Genomic DNA, 15,276 nt, shown 5'->3' on the forward strand with positions numbered 1-15,276 from the left:
CTTTCTTTTAATGCTTGTTGAACAACTGTATTGATAACGTATTGTAAACTTATTACAGTAACAGTAAGGATCGTAGTGGCCGTTAACTCGAGTAATAACATTACCTGGTTCACTTCACCGCCGCCTCCATGCTCGCTGACGCATCGTGTGTGTGTGTGTGTGTGTGTGCGTGTGTGTGTGTGTGTGTGTGTGTGTGTGTGTTTGTCTGTCTGTGTAGTTGGTGGAACTCAGCCCTTTAGCGTGATATTAAATTATACTGAAAAGCACCAGTAACGTCGGTGCTTATCAACACTAAATAATTCAGCACCGAATGTTTATTTCTGAGCTTCTGAGAAACATGGCAGTTTACAAGGAAGACATATAACTATTATTATATTATTATTATATAGATATGACTTTTCTTAGTTGCAGGTTATACGCTAATGAAAATATAGGTCTGTATATTTATTCAATTTCTGCCAATTAATCTCACTAAATGTAACACGCTGTTCCTTTTAATGTAAGTTTTATTTTGAAAAGCAGAGACGTCCTCCTCCTGATATCTAGTGGACGTGACACGGTTTCATGCAGGTGTTTTAAAGCAGTGACAGATGTGAGATTAAGGTACTTTAAAACACCTTGAAACACCTTGAAATCAGAAAATGATACACATGTTTTTACATTTCAGAGCATATCAGTACTCAGAAAACATAGAAAAAATAGGAAAGAAACACTTGTTTTCACTACAGAACTTGCTTGAAGCTGGGGCATGAGGCCTTTTATGTGTGTTGTTGTGTTTGTATGTGAAGAGGTGTGTGTGTGTGTGTGTGTGTGTGTGTGTGTGTGTGTGTGTGTGTGTGTGTGTGTGTGTGTGTGTGCGTGTGTTTTCTAAAGCTCTACCTTGGTTCTATCCCTGTGCTGTCCAGGGGATCCAGGTAACACCTGTTTGTCCACCTCTTACTGTTCTAATGCCTATTGTGTGTGTGTGTGTGTGTGTGTGTGTGTGTGTGTGTGTGTGTGTGTGTGTGTGTGTGCGTGTGTGTGTGTGTGTGTGTGTGTGTGTGTGAAGCACAATCACTGCTGATATCAGCTCACGTTATCCGTGATTCCGAGCAGTCCTTCAATCGCCTGCCACAATCTGACTTTTACTTCTTCTTCTGAGTCATGAAGTACTCAGTTTTATACTCAGTATATTATAGTCAGTATCATACTCAGTATTATACTCAGTTTTATAGTCAGTATTATACTCAGTATTATACTCAGTATTATAGTCAGTATTATACTCAGTATTATAGTCAGTATTATACTCAGTATTATAGTCAGTATTATACTCAGTATTATAGTCAGTATTATAGTCAGTATTATAGTCAGTATTATAGTCAGTATTATACTCAGTATTATAGTCAGTATTATACTCAGTATTATAGTCAGTATTATACTCAGTATTATAGTCAGTATTATAGTCAGTATTATACTCAGTATTATAGTCAGTATTATACTCAGTATTATAGTCAGTATTATACTCAGTATTATAGTCAGTATTATAGTCAGTATTATAGTCAGTATTATAGTCAGTATTATACTCAGTATTATAGTCAGTATTATAGTCAGTATTATAGTCAGTATTATAGTCAGTATTATACTCAGTATTATAGTCAGTATTATACTCAGTATTATAGTCAGTATTATACTCAGTATTATAGTCAGTATTATAGTCAGTATTATAGTCAGTATTATAGTCAGTATTATACTCAGTATTATAGTCAGTATTATACTCAGTATTATAGTCAGTATTATACTCAGTATTATAGTCAGTATTATAGTCAGTATTATAGTCAGTATTATAGTCAGTATTATACTCAGTATTATAGTCAGTATTATACTCAGTATTATAGTCAGTATTATACTCAGTATTATACTCAGTATTATACTCAGTATTATACTCAGTATTATAGTCAGTATTATACTCAGTATTATAGTCAGTATTATACTCAGTATTATAGTCAGTATTATACTCAGTATTATACTCAGTATTATACTCAGTATTATACTCAGTTTTATACTCAGTATATTATAGTCAGTATCATACTCAGTATTATAGTCAGTATTATAGTCAGTATTATACTCAGTATTATAGTCAGTATTATACTCAGTATTATACTCAGTATTATACTCAGTATTATACTCAGTATTATAGTCAGTATTATACTCAGTATATTATACTCAGTATTATACTCAGTATTATACTCAGTATTATACTCAGTATTATAGTCAGTATTATACTCAGTATTATACTCAGTATTATAGTCAGTATTATACTCAGTATTATATTATACTATATATTTTATAGTATTTGTAGCACCAGTCGGTTTTGTGACAGAAGGATCACAGTGAGACCAACCCACCTGTCTGTGGCTGACCTGCCTGTCTGACCTGCCTGTCTGACCTGCCTGTCTGACCTGCCTGTCTGACCTGCCTGTCTGTCCCGTCTCATTCCTGTCTGTCCACGCCGTCTCACTGGCTGTTCCTCCACCAGGTTGATTGATTACTTGATTGATCGTCTGATTGGTCCTTCAGGCCTCCGGTGAGTCGAGCGGCGCCGCAGCCGGAGAAACTCCAGAAGAACAACGTCTCCAAGAAGAAGAGACTGGTGGAGGTGTGTCTGTCTCTCTACCTGTCTGTCTCTCTGCCTGTCTCTCTCTCTCTACCTGTCTCTCTCTCTCTCTCTCTCTCTCCTCCTGTTCACCTGTCTCTCTCTCTCTCTCTTGTAGGACCTGGTTTTGGACCACGTGTTTGGTTTCCGGGGCTACGATTGTCGCAACAACCTGCACTACCTCAACGACGGCACCGACATCGTCTACCACACTGCCGCCACCGCCATCGTCCACAGTCTCACATCTGGTAACCACGGCAACGCGGTCGCAGAACACAATTTTGACCGGATGTGTTATTTAGTCTGATACATTTAGAGGTGTAAAAAGTGGCAGAAACACACAGCATTAGCCTAATTAGCTTTCAACGAGCATTGATGCTCGATTCACGGACAGTAAAATTATACTTCGAGCTGCGATAATTCATATAAATATAACTCGCTGCCGCCGGTAATTGAACCCGTGACCTTTCCAGATCAAAGTGATGTGTTCATGGGACTTATTGTGCTGCAGGAACTCAGAGTTTCTACCTGGAACACACGGATGACATCCTCTCTCTGACCGCCAATCAGCACCCGAAATACAAAAACATCATCGCCACCGGACAGATCGGTACACTGAGCATGCGTGTGCGTGTGTGTGTGTGTGTGTGTGTGTGCGTGTGTGTGTTTGTTTCTGCATGTTAGTGTGTTTCTCTACTAACTCGTCTGAGCTTTTTCTCTCCTTTGCTTCACGTTTAACCTGCTTGCTTTACTTGTTGTCCCCTGAGAGTGAATAGAAACACTTAACCGTTCAGCTTTATTGTATAAAATAAAATCAGTTATCAGCTAATACAACAGTGAAGAAAATACTCTGTAACAAGTACTGTAAATGTTACTTCAGTAAAACTATGTAAGTATAATCAGGAAAATGTACAGTATTAAAAGTAGAAAAAATGTCCCCCCGTGATTATTAAAATGAATTAATAATAAATAAAAAAAAGGTTATATTAAGTTAAGGTTTAAATTAAGTATTAATCTGCTGATAATTTTAAGGTAAGCGCCCATAACTATCTCTCTTTACTGTAATAGCTGAGCCTCTTTAAAACAACTCACTTCACGTTTTTATCTGTTTGTTTTTGTTTTGTTTTTGTTTGTGTGTGCGTGTGTGTGTGTGTGTGTGTGTGTGTGTGTGTGTGTGTGTGTGTGTGTGTGTGTGTGTTTTGGCTGGCCTCATTTGTCGCCATCTCTCTCACAACACCTCAGGTGACGTCAGTGAACTGCCAGGTAAAAAACAAACCACACCCCCTCATCTCCACGACAGACACCCTGACACCCAGAGACCAGCAGGCAGAGTTCCCCTTCTTCCGCTAACCAACAGGAAGTGACCTGAAACAACTTCAACATGCTCATTAATTCTTACAAAATTATTATTATTGTTTTTCCTTGATCATATAGTCGAATAGGTTTAAACTGGGATCAGTGGGGAGTGAATGGGTGAATGTTGACATGGAGTGCAAGTCCACTTACCATTCAGCTCATATCCCCTGCATACTCAAGAGGCAACCATTTCCTTTTTTAAGATCATTTTTTGGGGTCTTTTTACCTTTTTATTTGAGCTCCTTTGCAGTACATGTTTGTCCTCTCGTGTTTAGTTTTCAGTCTTCTGCAATGAAACCAACAGGAAATTGAATCTGAAAGCTGATTTGTTGGTTTGACGTTGTGCTGGTCTGGTTCTCGGGGTGTTTGTAGGCTGCGTTGATCCCTCTCGCTGCTCGGTGTCTGTGACCCTCTGTCGCCCTCCTGTCATGATGAAGGCTCTCTCTCTCTCTCTCTCTCTCTCTCTTTTTACGTAGGCACCACTCCCTCCATCCATGTGTGGGATGCGATGAGCAAACAGACTCTGTCCATCCTCCGCTGTCCTCACACGAAAGGCGTCGGCTACGTTAACTTCAGCGCCACGGGGAAGCTGCTGCTGTCTGTTGGAGTGGAACCTGAACACACCATCACTGTGTGGCGCTGGCAGGAAGGTGAGAGACTGAACCACACAAACACACAAACACACACTCGATCAGCGGTGGAGGACGTTTTCAGATCCACTCACTTCAGTAAAAATATTAATTAATTAATTAAGTCCATGCATTGAACATGTTTTGACATATTGATTAATTAATTAAATATGTTCCAATGCATTTTCTTTCATTACACATATCGTTTGACAGACTAATAGTTTCCACTGTATTTGTATAAACTGTTGAGGGATTTAATTTATAAAATCTTCACGTGTTTTATGTGTTGTAAAGTTGCTAAAGCTGTAAAGTAAAGTACCTCACATTTCAGTGCAGTACTTGTGTACATGTGTACTTGGCTTTACTAAAACTGTTACATTTTAGTTCAATACTCAGTTTCAGTTTTCATTAATAGCCACAATTAATCTTTTGGTGTGAGCTAAACTGCCAAAAGTATTATAATATTACCAATACACTCACTGAATATTTGCATGTTTAAATACATTTTTGCTGCGGCTTAGATTTTTTTAGATTGTAATTTATTTTTAGTCAAAGAAAGTAAAGATGACAACATTTGTACATTTAACCACGTATTAAACTCACTTACTCTCAGGTTAATTACCTTACAAGAGTTATTTAATATAACTTGTTATAATGGTCTACTTTTTTCCACCGGGCGACATAAGAATAGTAATTATTAATATTAAATAACTCCACTGCAGGATCCAAAGTGTGCAGTAAAGCCGGACACCCGGACCGGATCTTCGTGGTGGAGTTTCGGCCGGACTCGGACTCCCAGTTCGTGTCGGTGGGAATCAAACACGTGAAGTTCTGGACGCTGGCCGGCGGCGCTCTGATGTACAAGAAGGGCGTGGTGGGCACGGTGGAGGACGGCAGGATGCAGACCATGCTGTCCGTCGCCTTCGGTGCTGTGAGTCACCCGCAGAATTAACGCCCCAAAAACGACATAAATATATATGATGCATATCGATATTGTTAAAATGAAGGTATTGAGTGTATCGCATACACATATACCGCGTTTGCAGAACAACTTGACGTTCACCGGGGCCATCAACGGGGACGTGTACGTGTGGCGGGACCACTACCTGCTGAGGGTGGTGGCGAAGGCTCACACCGGGCCGGTCTTCACCATGTACACCACCCTGAGAGACGGGCTCATCGTCACCGGGGGAAAGGAGAGGCCGTGAGTGTCACGATTACTAATGAGCATTCCTCCATTTTACCGCACGGAAGATCTGTCAAAACAGAAAGCTTTCCAAACTATTTTATATTATGTTGAATTACGTTGAATCACTTTAAATTCAACCACGCAGGTGCATTGAATTCACAAAAAACAAACAAATTGGAAAGATTGTCTGTAATTAGGATAAAAGGTTCAGTCGGTTATCGATTATCTCTTTTTAAGAGAGATAAGACATGATGACGTTGCCCGATTAAATTTGCTTTATATTTCTTAATTTTTTATCTAAAGACTTGAAATATGATACATACATACTTTGGCCGACAGTAAAATATCTACACTGTATTTAGTCTTTGGGCACATGGGACTACAGTTTCTTTCCTAATATATATACTGTATATATATAAATATATATATATGGTTTGACAGATATTGAAAATGTATTTTTGCAAGCCCAAAGAACACTTCCACCAAAGGAAAAATGTATATAGAATATATATATATATATGTGTGTGTGTGTGTGTGTGTGTGTCAGGACGAAGGAGGGTGGTGCGGTGAAGCTCTGGGATCAGGAGATGAAACGCTGTCGGGCCTTCCAGCTGGAGACGGGGCGGCAGGTCGAGTGCGTCCGGTCCGTCTGCAGAGGCAAAGTGAGAAGTTTAGATCTTGATCTCCACCTCCTGAAGTCGCCGTCCTCCCTCGTGGGGCAGATCTTCCTCATCAGCTCACGTCCTCTTCTTCTTCTTCCTCCTCCTCCTCCTCAGGGTAAGATCCTGGTGGGGACGAAGGACGGGGAGATCCTCGAGGTCGGGGAGAAGAACGCGGCGTCCAACCTGCTGCTGGACAGCCACGCTCGGGGAGGCATCTGGGGTGTGAGCGCTCACCCCGCCAAGGAGCTCTGCATCACCGCCAGTGACGACGCCACCATCCGACTGTGGGACCTCACTGACAAGGTACACACACACACACACACACACGCACACACACACACACACGCGCGCGCACACACACACACATTGATCGAGTTCTCGTTTCTCTCCATCCGTGTAGAAGCTGTTGAACAAGGTGTGCGTCGGCCACGCCGCCCGCTGTGTGAGTTACAGCGCGGACGGAGAGATGCTGGCGGTGGGGATGAAGAACGGCGAGTTCCTCGTCCTCCTCGCCAGCTCGCTGAAGATGTGGGCGAAGAAACGAGACCGCAGCGTCGCCATCCAGGACATCCGGTGAGAGAGAGAGAGAGAGTGGATTTTTGGTTTATGTTTATTATAAATATACATAAGGCAAAGTATTCAAATCCTTTCCTTCAGTAAATAATACCACGTTGTGAAAATTAAAAAAGTAGAACAAATTTCCCCTGTGACTATTATGTATATTATTATGTCATTAGATTAATATTAGTCATCCATTCATTTTAACACACAGTATTTAACCATTATTTCATTATGGATTAATTTGCTGATCATTTTCATCATTAAGCGATTGTTTGGTTTATAAAAATGGTGAGAAATGGTGAGATGGTTGTTTCAGCTGTTTAATTTATAGTTTAATTTGTAACGAGTTTAATTTATAAAAAAACTATTTTTTTTAACTTTTTGTCTCAATTCATACATACAAAATATGTTCTTTATATTACTGACAGTGTGAGGATTAAGGGGATATGGGGCATATTAATTGAGTAGTGCTGTATCTTTTGTTTATGCGTGTGTTCGTGCGTGTGTTCGTGCGTGTGCGTGTGTGTGCGTGTGTGTGCGTGTGTGTGTGTGTGTGCAGGTTCAGTCCGGACCGGCGGCTGCTGGCGGTCGGTTCTGTGGAGAACACGGTGGATATCTACGACGTGAGCGGAGGACCGACTCTGAACCGGCTCGTTTACTGCAGCGACATCCCGGCTTTCATCCTGCAGCTCGACTTCTCTGCTGACAGCTGTTACATACAGGTATATATATATACACATATATTATATACATGTATATATATATATACACATGTATTATATACATATATATATATATATATGTATATATATATACACATATATTATATACATATATATATATATATATATATGTATACACACACTGTATATGAAGTATAAATACATATATACACAGTATATACTCTAAAAGGTATCTATCTATGACCTATACAACTAATGTGTGTGTGTGTGTGTGTGTGTGTGTGTGTGTGTGTGTTTCTGCAGGTGTCCACAGGAGCATATAAGCGGCAGGTGTTTGAGGTTCCTTCAGGGAAGGTGGTGAACGACCAGATCATCATCGACAGAATCACCTGGGCAACCTGGACCAGGTTACACACACACACACACACACACACACACACCTACACACACACACACACACACACACACACACACACACACACACACACACACACACACACTATAAAACATAAACATAAAAGAATACTAATGTCCTAATGTAACAATCTGATTGTTTTCTAAAACCATTCATTTAAATTAAAGGACAATCTTTCAGTAATACTGTTGTGTGTTTTCAATTAATAACAAACTTGAAACGTATATTATTTAATATTATATTTTTTGTTATAAAAGATGTGATTTGTAGACAAAAGCATTCACATAAACACACGTTAGCCTCGTACTTCACGCCGTACATATTTCAAAAGAAAAGTATAATTTTGCGCGTGTGTATCATTTTGGAAACTCGTCTTTTCTCTCCCGCAGCATTCTGGGAGATGAAGTTTTGGGGATTTGGCCACGAAACGCAGACAAAGCTGAAGTGAACTGCGCGTGCGTCTCTCACGCCGGCCTGAACGTCGCCACCGGAGACGACTTCGGTTTGGTCAAACTGTTCGACTTCCCCTGCACAGAGAAGTTTGTGAGTCACCCGCATTTCCAGAAAAGGTCTCATAAGAGGTTTATGAAAGAAAAAAAACGACCTTCTTTTGTCCTTTTCTAGTGCACACAAGTTATATCTTTTGCGTTGTTTGTGTCCCGTGTGAAACCAATAAATCACTTTTGACTTATTTTAATACACAGACACAAGTGAACTTACTTAACGTTACAGTTCAGGTGTTTTGAATTGGGCTTTCACAGTCAGTGTATAAGCAATGCACCGCTGTAGACGGGCATAATGCACCTAAATATAAAAAGGTGCAATATTTAGTATATTTTCTGCTGACTGACGCACACTTTTCCGTCTGCAGGCCAAACACAAGCGCTACCTCGGCCACTCGGCTCACGTGACTAATATCCGGTTCTCCCACGAAGACAATTATGTGATCAGCACAGGAGGAGACGACTGCAGGTAAAAACTGATCCCCGATCAGCAGCTGATACATAAAAACATTATTTGGAGAGAGAGAGAGAGTGTGTATTGTAATGTATGGATTTTTTAAATTCAGAAATCACATTTCCTTCAACAAACTGCTCCTAAAAATTACAAATAAATATTTTTTTTAAATGACGAGTTTTCTAACAGGACTGAGGTTATTATAGGGAAGGAAAATGCACACCTGTGTGTAATCAGCATATATTAGATATATTGTGGGAGTATGCACATTTTGAAGAGCACAATATCAAGTTCAGATTGTTGTCATATTTGGAATAATAGTGGATTTATGAGTTATAAATAAACGTAGTTACTTCACTCAACATGTGTGAAATAAATGTTCCTATGTTTGTGCGTTTCAGCGTGTTTGTGTGGAAATGCCTGTGAAGCTCAAGAGACTTCTGCCGTCCGGCGACGCTTTTTTTTTTTTATTATCCAAAGCGCCCGTCAAAAGCACCGCGAGTGGACCCAGAGGGAATCGAACCCGCGACCTCCTTTTTTTTTTTTTTTTTTTAAGAGTTTAAGAAGTCGGAAATGGAAGAAGACGAGAGTTTTATCGGAAAAACATCCGAGACGCTTCATGATGGATCACATGACCCCGGGGAAAAAAAATATATGAACAAATGAAGAATCATCAGATGTTTTTGGTTTACTTGAATTCACAACTGCCCAGTTAGTCACGGTGGAGAAGAGGTTCAGACCCCTGGAGTCAGTGCACCAGATGCATAGAAACATGTGTACACATAAGACAACAAAATATGTATTTCTATTCGTCAGACGGTCACTTTTGCTTTTCTGGAGGTTTGTGTCTCTTATGCTTCTTCTGCCTCCTGGAATCGGACGCGTCTCAGTAAAAAAAAAAAAGACAGGACCATTTAGAGGAACTGGAGCACACTGGGTCACGCTGCTGTTTGAAACCATTAAAGACGCTCTCGACTGGGATGGGACACTGGACCGGGAGAGAAGATATGATTTATATTTATAGGAAGATGTCTGTTTAGTCTGTAACCCGAGAAAAGATTTGATTTAAACTCACGTTTCCTTTTCGAGGAGCCTTTTTCTGTCGTTGGATATCGCCACACTTAAGTGCCTTTCTGGGTCTTTTTTTATCCGTGTTTCTTTTCTTCTTTTAAAAGTGGGATATTTCATACACGATGTGTTTTTTTTTCTTTTCTTTAATCCACAACTGAACTTATTTTGTACTCTGTCTGGTGCTACACTGAGAATGTTCAAAACTTATATTCATCCAAAATGGACGGACATATACAAATATATTTCTTTGCTGCTGCTTTTGTTTTGTTTTTAAAGACTTTAAAAGCATCGTTGATCGTAAAAAAAAAAAATTAAAACGGGATTTCAGAAGGAAAGAAACACAAGTCGAGAGGAACATTGTGTGGTAATGTTACTAAATGTTATTTATGCCTCAAATTACAGTGTGGATGAGTTTTTTTTCTGTGTCTGAACTGTTGATTAATAACTTTTAACTGCCGTGCAAAGTGTCTGTCTGTGTGAAGCATTCATTGATCGTTCGCCTTCGACACGCTCGATTTCCTGAGGTCAAAGGGGTCCCTGAAGTATTCACGGAGGAAGCATTGATTTTCTGTCGAGAATAAAAAAATAAAAAAAGTTTTTATTGATACAGCAGATCACAGCCGGTAAACAAATCCACAATAAAGGAAAGTTTCACACTTACAGCTGACGGGAATCTTCTCTTCCTGCCTCAATATCAGATTTAGGTTCAGAGGTCAAAGGTCAGGAACAGTCAGCGGACCTTAATGTTGTATCAGGAAACCGAATAGTCGAGAAAACACTTTCACTAAGAATTTTAAAAAGGTGCATATTGTATATTTTTGCACGTCATGCAGAGACTGCGTTGGAAAACTTTGTATTGTTGTGTTCGAGGACGTCAGGACATCTGAGTTTTCTTTATTCCATGAGCTGCGTTGACACAGAGAAAACACGGAGGCTGTAAAATTATGTGATTCTCATCTTCCACAAACAAACTTATAATAATACGGTTTTGTCTTTTCTGTTCTTATGCAGCGAAATGGGACATTGAACCTTCATCACAGCTGAGAAGCAGCCACTGCTTTTGAAAACGATCATCACGTGACAATATTAAAGTTATGGATACGTTACAATTGAACTAATTAATACATTAAAGTTCACGACAACATTTTAAAAAAAATAACCAGGAGGCAGCCCATAGTATGTAAATGAAGAGTGACATATTTTGTGGGCCTTGATTCTAGCAGGAGGACATTACTCATGTCTATTCACACACACACACACACACACACACACACACACACACACACACACACACACACACACACACACACACACACACACACACACACACACACACACACACACACACACACACACACACACACACACACACACACACACACACACACACACACACACACACACACACACGAGAGCACAAACATTTGGTTCATTTTAAAAGCATTTTAATGGCTTTTTGCACATATGTAACAGATCAGGAGAAGTCTACGGGTGCAGATCCAACTAGCAGTGACCCCCATTCCACATCACACGGACTACCTCACCTACAAACACCCAAGCGCTGCCCCCCCCCCCCAAACCCCAACCCTCAACCCCACCCACCCCAGTTGTGTGGCATTATTGATTGTGCAATATGAAGAAATATCTCATTACTATGATTACAGTGACAGGAATGCACACTATACTTATCAAATTGCCAGAGAATGTAGCATTAAAAAAAAAAGAAGAAAAATAGGAAACCAATGACCAAGTGAAGAGTTTCTCAGTTAGGACCCCGATGAATCCCACCACCAGTTTTGGGGGGGGGCTCATTCCTGCCGGTCTGCTTCCACTTTTCCAGCTACGGAAGTTAATTAATGTCAAATAATTACAAATGAGCACAAAACAAAATCCAAGCTTTCATCAAGCAAGTTTAAAAAGCAAAAAGTCTGGATCTGGGGTTCATTTTTGAAGTCTGAACTCACCTTTTCTGACAGCTGATTGGGCAGATTTAGTGAATTGTGGAAACATTTCAGGTAAAATTATATATTTTGCTCAGCTAGAGACTGATTGTGAAATCCATTCATTTGTACAGACCATTGATTAACTGACAGTTTCTGCCTAAATCCCCTTAAAACCAGCACACGTTTGATATTATGGTACGTTTGAAACTACAGCATGCTCATTCAAAGATGACGTGCGACAGGTGGGCTGATCACATAATGGAGGTCTCAAAACACTCATAAAAGTATCAATAAATCATGCCAACGTTTCTGCATGCGCTCAACTCGCAGATTGATTACAGTGCAAATCTAAAATGTTCTTTTTGGCATTAATTAACTTCCATAAAATCAAAACTCAACGGTTTTCTCTTCATTTGGTGGCAAAAGTTTACAAAGAAAAAAAATAAGAAAAATGAAGTGCTGAAGCCAACAAGCAAGCAACCATTATTCTGCAACATTACTCACTTCCAGTAAATGCTTATTTAATTATTTTTTAACCAACTTGTCCACTTAACAGCAACGCTTAAAAGTAATTTAGTTTTTTTTTTTTTTTTTACAATACATCTACGTCTCCATACTCGTCAGACTAAATACACCTTAGACTAACTGTGGGACCGAAAACACACACTGGGGAGGAAACGAAAACATATTCCAAATAACAAAAAAAAAAGAGGAAATAAATGTTTAAAAAAATGTAACCAGGGTAGAAAATAAACCTTACTGGATGCTTAAAACATTCTTACTGGTCTTAAGTCATTTATTCCTCCTTCAAGACTCAATAGCTCCTTCATTCAGATTTGTTAAGTGTACATATCGTTAGTTTTCAGGTAAAGAACGTTATACTCAAAATGAAGCTTATTACTGTTTGTAGGTCTTATTAGTAGTAAATATAGGTGAAATTAAACACAGGTTTATTCTTTTAACAGTTTGTTATACACAAGTTATACATACAGTTCAAAGCACCGCAGGGTAACGCTCCAAATTACAGCCGCTTTCTGCATCTATTTTCTCTCCTGAAGCTGCAGGAATTAGACAGCACCAGAACTTAACGATGATATTTAAGCTTTTCACAGGTTTTATTGCACAAATTTAAACCAACAAGAAAAGCAAGAGTTACTCAGTGCACAAAATGCTGTTTAGTGCGCTCTCGTTTTTTTGTACTTTTGATTTTTTTCTCCTCGCTCTTTTTAAAGGTTTTAAACCGCTTTCACCACATTTAAAAAAAATCGGCACTTTCTTTTTCTCACACTTTCCGCATAGTTTTAGGCATTTCGGCTCAAATTTAAAAAACGTGTGTTGAGATGTAATTTCAGGAGGTTTACCCCGCTGTGGTCTCAGTTGTCCCCACTACAGAGGGGATACACGTCATCTTGCAAAGACAAGGCCTCGCAAAAACTGAGGATGGACCCTAACAGGAACTAAACTACAACTTCCCAAAACAACAACAACAAAAGAAACTGAGACGACTCGGGAGCGTAAACACAACCCACAAAAGGCAGTAGTCGACGAAAAGCTGGGATGATGGAACAAACACAACCCAAAAAAAAACAGTAGGAGATAGAAAACACAAAATATAGCAATAAGAATAATAAACAGGAATATTCTGGGAACTCCTCTACAGCGTGTTGTTGTTCAGCGGCAGCAGCAGCTGCCCGAAGCGTTTGCAGACCTCAATTAAAATTGGTTTTCCTTCAATTCCGATCTTTTTTTTTTTTTTTTTTTTATTGGTTTTTTTCCCTGCTCCTTATCTTACAAAAAAAAAAAAAAAAACTGAACAGAGGACACAGGTTGGTGTGTTGTAGCTGTACTGAAGCTCTGAGCCAGACCGGACGGTTGATAGGCACAGAGTGGAGAGTTTTGGCTCGGAGCTTGCATGCTGGAGTCACGCTTTGAGAGAGGAAGAGGAGGAGGAGGAGGAGGAAGAAAGAATAGAAGGAAGAGGAAAAGAGAGGCTGTTTGGGACTTCACATCGCAGCTGCTTATCCTGTAACTGCTGCTGCAGCTGTCCAGATGAGTCACGTGGGAACATAAACGGCCGATGAAGCATCTTTTTCCTCATCGACTTGTCTTCATTTTATATTATCACGTTAACGGACTAAATTTGAGAACATTTAGAAGTAAATCTAATGACATATGGAGCAGTTATTCTACTGGTTTTTAGTTACAGTATTTATCAGTCGCTACGAGCTGACTCTAAATCAAATATTCAGTCTATTGACACAGACATCTTTATTAATATTTGACCAGAGATGGATCGATAAATGAGGAGCGACCCCAAACAGCACCGGAGGAATGAGGAGGGAGGGGGGTGGGGGGAGCGTCTATTTCTTCTTGCTGAACAGACTGAAGCGCTTCTCCTTGTCCTTCTCTCGTTTGCCCGGGCTGGACTCTGGCGCCGCTGCCGTGGCGACGGAGGCCGGCAGCGTCTGAGCGCGGGCGGCCGGGGCGGGCGTGCTGTGGCTGCTGGGCGTCACCTCCACCTTGTCGCCCGCCACGGCGGTCGAGATGGCCGAGATCCACAGGCTCATCTCCTCCTGCAGGACGAAGAGTAGGTAGAGAGGAACAATGTTGATGGAGGACAGAGACATAGATTAATAACAGGTGTAAATATATAAATAGAACAATGCACCAAAATACTGAGAAAAATAAGAAATTGGGAAGTTCGTTTTTTTATTTTTTATTACTTACTTCATCTTTGGCTTGGAAGAGATACTCATTGCCATCAGTAATCCTGTGGAAGAGAATGCATTTAACAATAATCAATACCAAAGTGTCTCTCAAATGGTCTTTGTTTTGAACCTGATGAAGGTCTATCACAATAAAGCTGTTATTTATACTACCAGTGTGGTAAAATCAAGACCTTCCCATCTACATATGAATAAATAAAGTGTGTTAGTGTTTCAGTATAAGGTTGCCATGGTGGCAGAGAATCAGGAATTAACCCCCGTTTTCTTTTTTTCTTTGCCTAGATTTGTTCAATAATGCAGGTTTTCCTGTGATAATGACTGATAATAAGATAATGAAGCCTGTTCGGATGCGACCGACTTATGACTCCGGGAAGAAGCGTGATTTTTTTTTACTCAAGCTGTGGAAATTCACCTCAAATCAAATATTGATGTTGGTCAAGATTCTGTTAGCT

At 39.9% G+C, this 15,276-nt stretch overlaps 2 protein-coding genes across 7 annotated transcripts in view; one reads left to right on the forward strand and one right to left on the reverse strand.

Moving 5' to 3' along the window:
- The window catches only part of LOC117744031 (echinoderm microtubule-associated protein-like 6), a 54,602-nt gene extending 44,631 nt beyond the window's left edge, over positions 1 to 9,971 (forward strand). For 4 of the 5 annotated variants that reach the window (XM_034552092.1, XM_034552091.1, XM_034552095.1 and 1 more), the window contains 15 exons: positions 2,557 to 2,635; positions 2,751 to 2,880; positions 3,144 to 3,242; positions 3,875 to 3,895; positions 4,465 to 4,638; positions 5,340 to 5,548; positions 5,664 to 5,821; positions 6,354 to 6,468; positions 6,583 to 6,771; positions 6,869 to 7,041; positions 7,589 to 7,751; positions 8,016 to 8,119; positions 8,517 to 8,670; positions 8,999 to 9,099; positions 9,486 to 9,971. In XM_034552092.1, the coding sequence (XP_034407983.1) occupies positions 2,557 to 2,635; positions 2,751 to 2,880; positions 3,144 to 3,242; positions 3,875 to 3,895; positions 4,465 to 4,638; positions 5,340 to 5,548; positions 5,664 to 5,821; positions 6,354 to 6,468; positions 6,583 to 6,771; positions 6,869 to 7,041; positions 7,589 to 7,751; positions 8,016 to 8,119; positions 8,517 to 8,670; positions 8,999 to 9,099; positions 9,486 to 9,510 (1,894 nt within the window). In that variant the 3' untranslated portion in view covers positions 9,511 to 9,971. The remainder of the gene's footprint in view (positions 1 to 2,556; positions 2,636 to 2,750; positions 2,881 to 3,143; positions 3,243 to 3,874; positions 3,896 to 4,464; positions 4,639 to 5,339; positions 5,549 to 5,663; positions 5,822 to 6,353; positions 6,469 to 6,582; positions 6,772 to 6,868; positions 7,042 to 7,588; positions 7,752 to 8,015; positions 8,120 to 8,516; positions 8,671 to 8,998; positions 9,100 to 9,485) is intronic. The other variant, XM_034552096.1, reaches the window with a different exon arrangement.
- A 2,704-nt stretch (positions 9,972 to 12,675) lies between these two features.
- LOC117743948 (spectrin beta chain, non-erythrocytic 1-like) overlaps positions 12,676 to 15,276 on the reverse strand; it is a 58,165-nt gene continuing 55,564 nt past the window's right edge. For both annotated transcript variants that reach the window (XM_034551935.1, XM_034551936.1), the window contains exons 42-43: positions 14,826 to 14,868; positions 12,676 to 14,671 (exon numbers count right to left, since the gene is read on the reverse strand). In XM_034551935.1, the coding sequence (XP_034407826.1) occupies positions 14,459 to 14,671; positions 14,826 to 14,868 (256 nt within the window). In that variant the 3' untranslated portion in view covers positions 12,676 to 14,458. The remainder of the gene's footprint in view (positions 14,672 to 14,825; positions 14,869 to 15,276) is intronic.

This window comes from Cyclopterus lumpus, chromosome 15 (genome assembly GCF_009769545.1).
Source record: "Cyclopterus lumpus isolate fCycLum1 chromosome 15, fCycLum1.pri, whole genome shotgun sequence".
In the NCBI taxonomy this organism is placed as follows: Eukaryota; Metazoa; Chordata; class Actinopteri; order Perciformes; family Cyclopteridae; genus Cyclopterus; species Cyclopterus lumpus.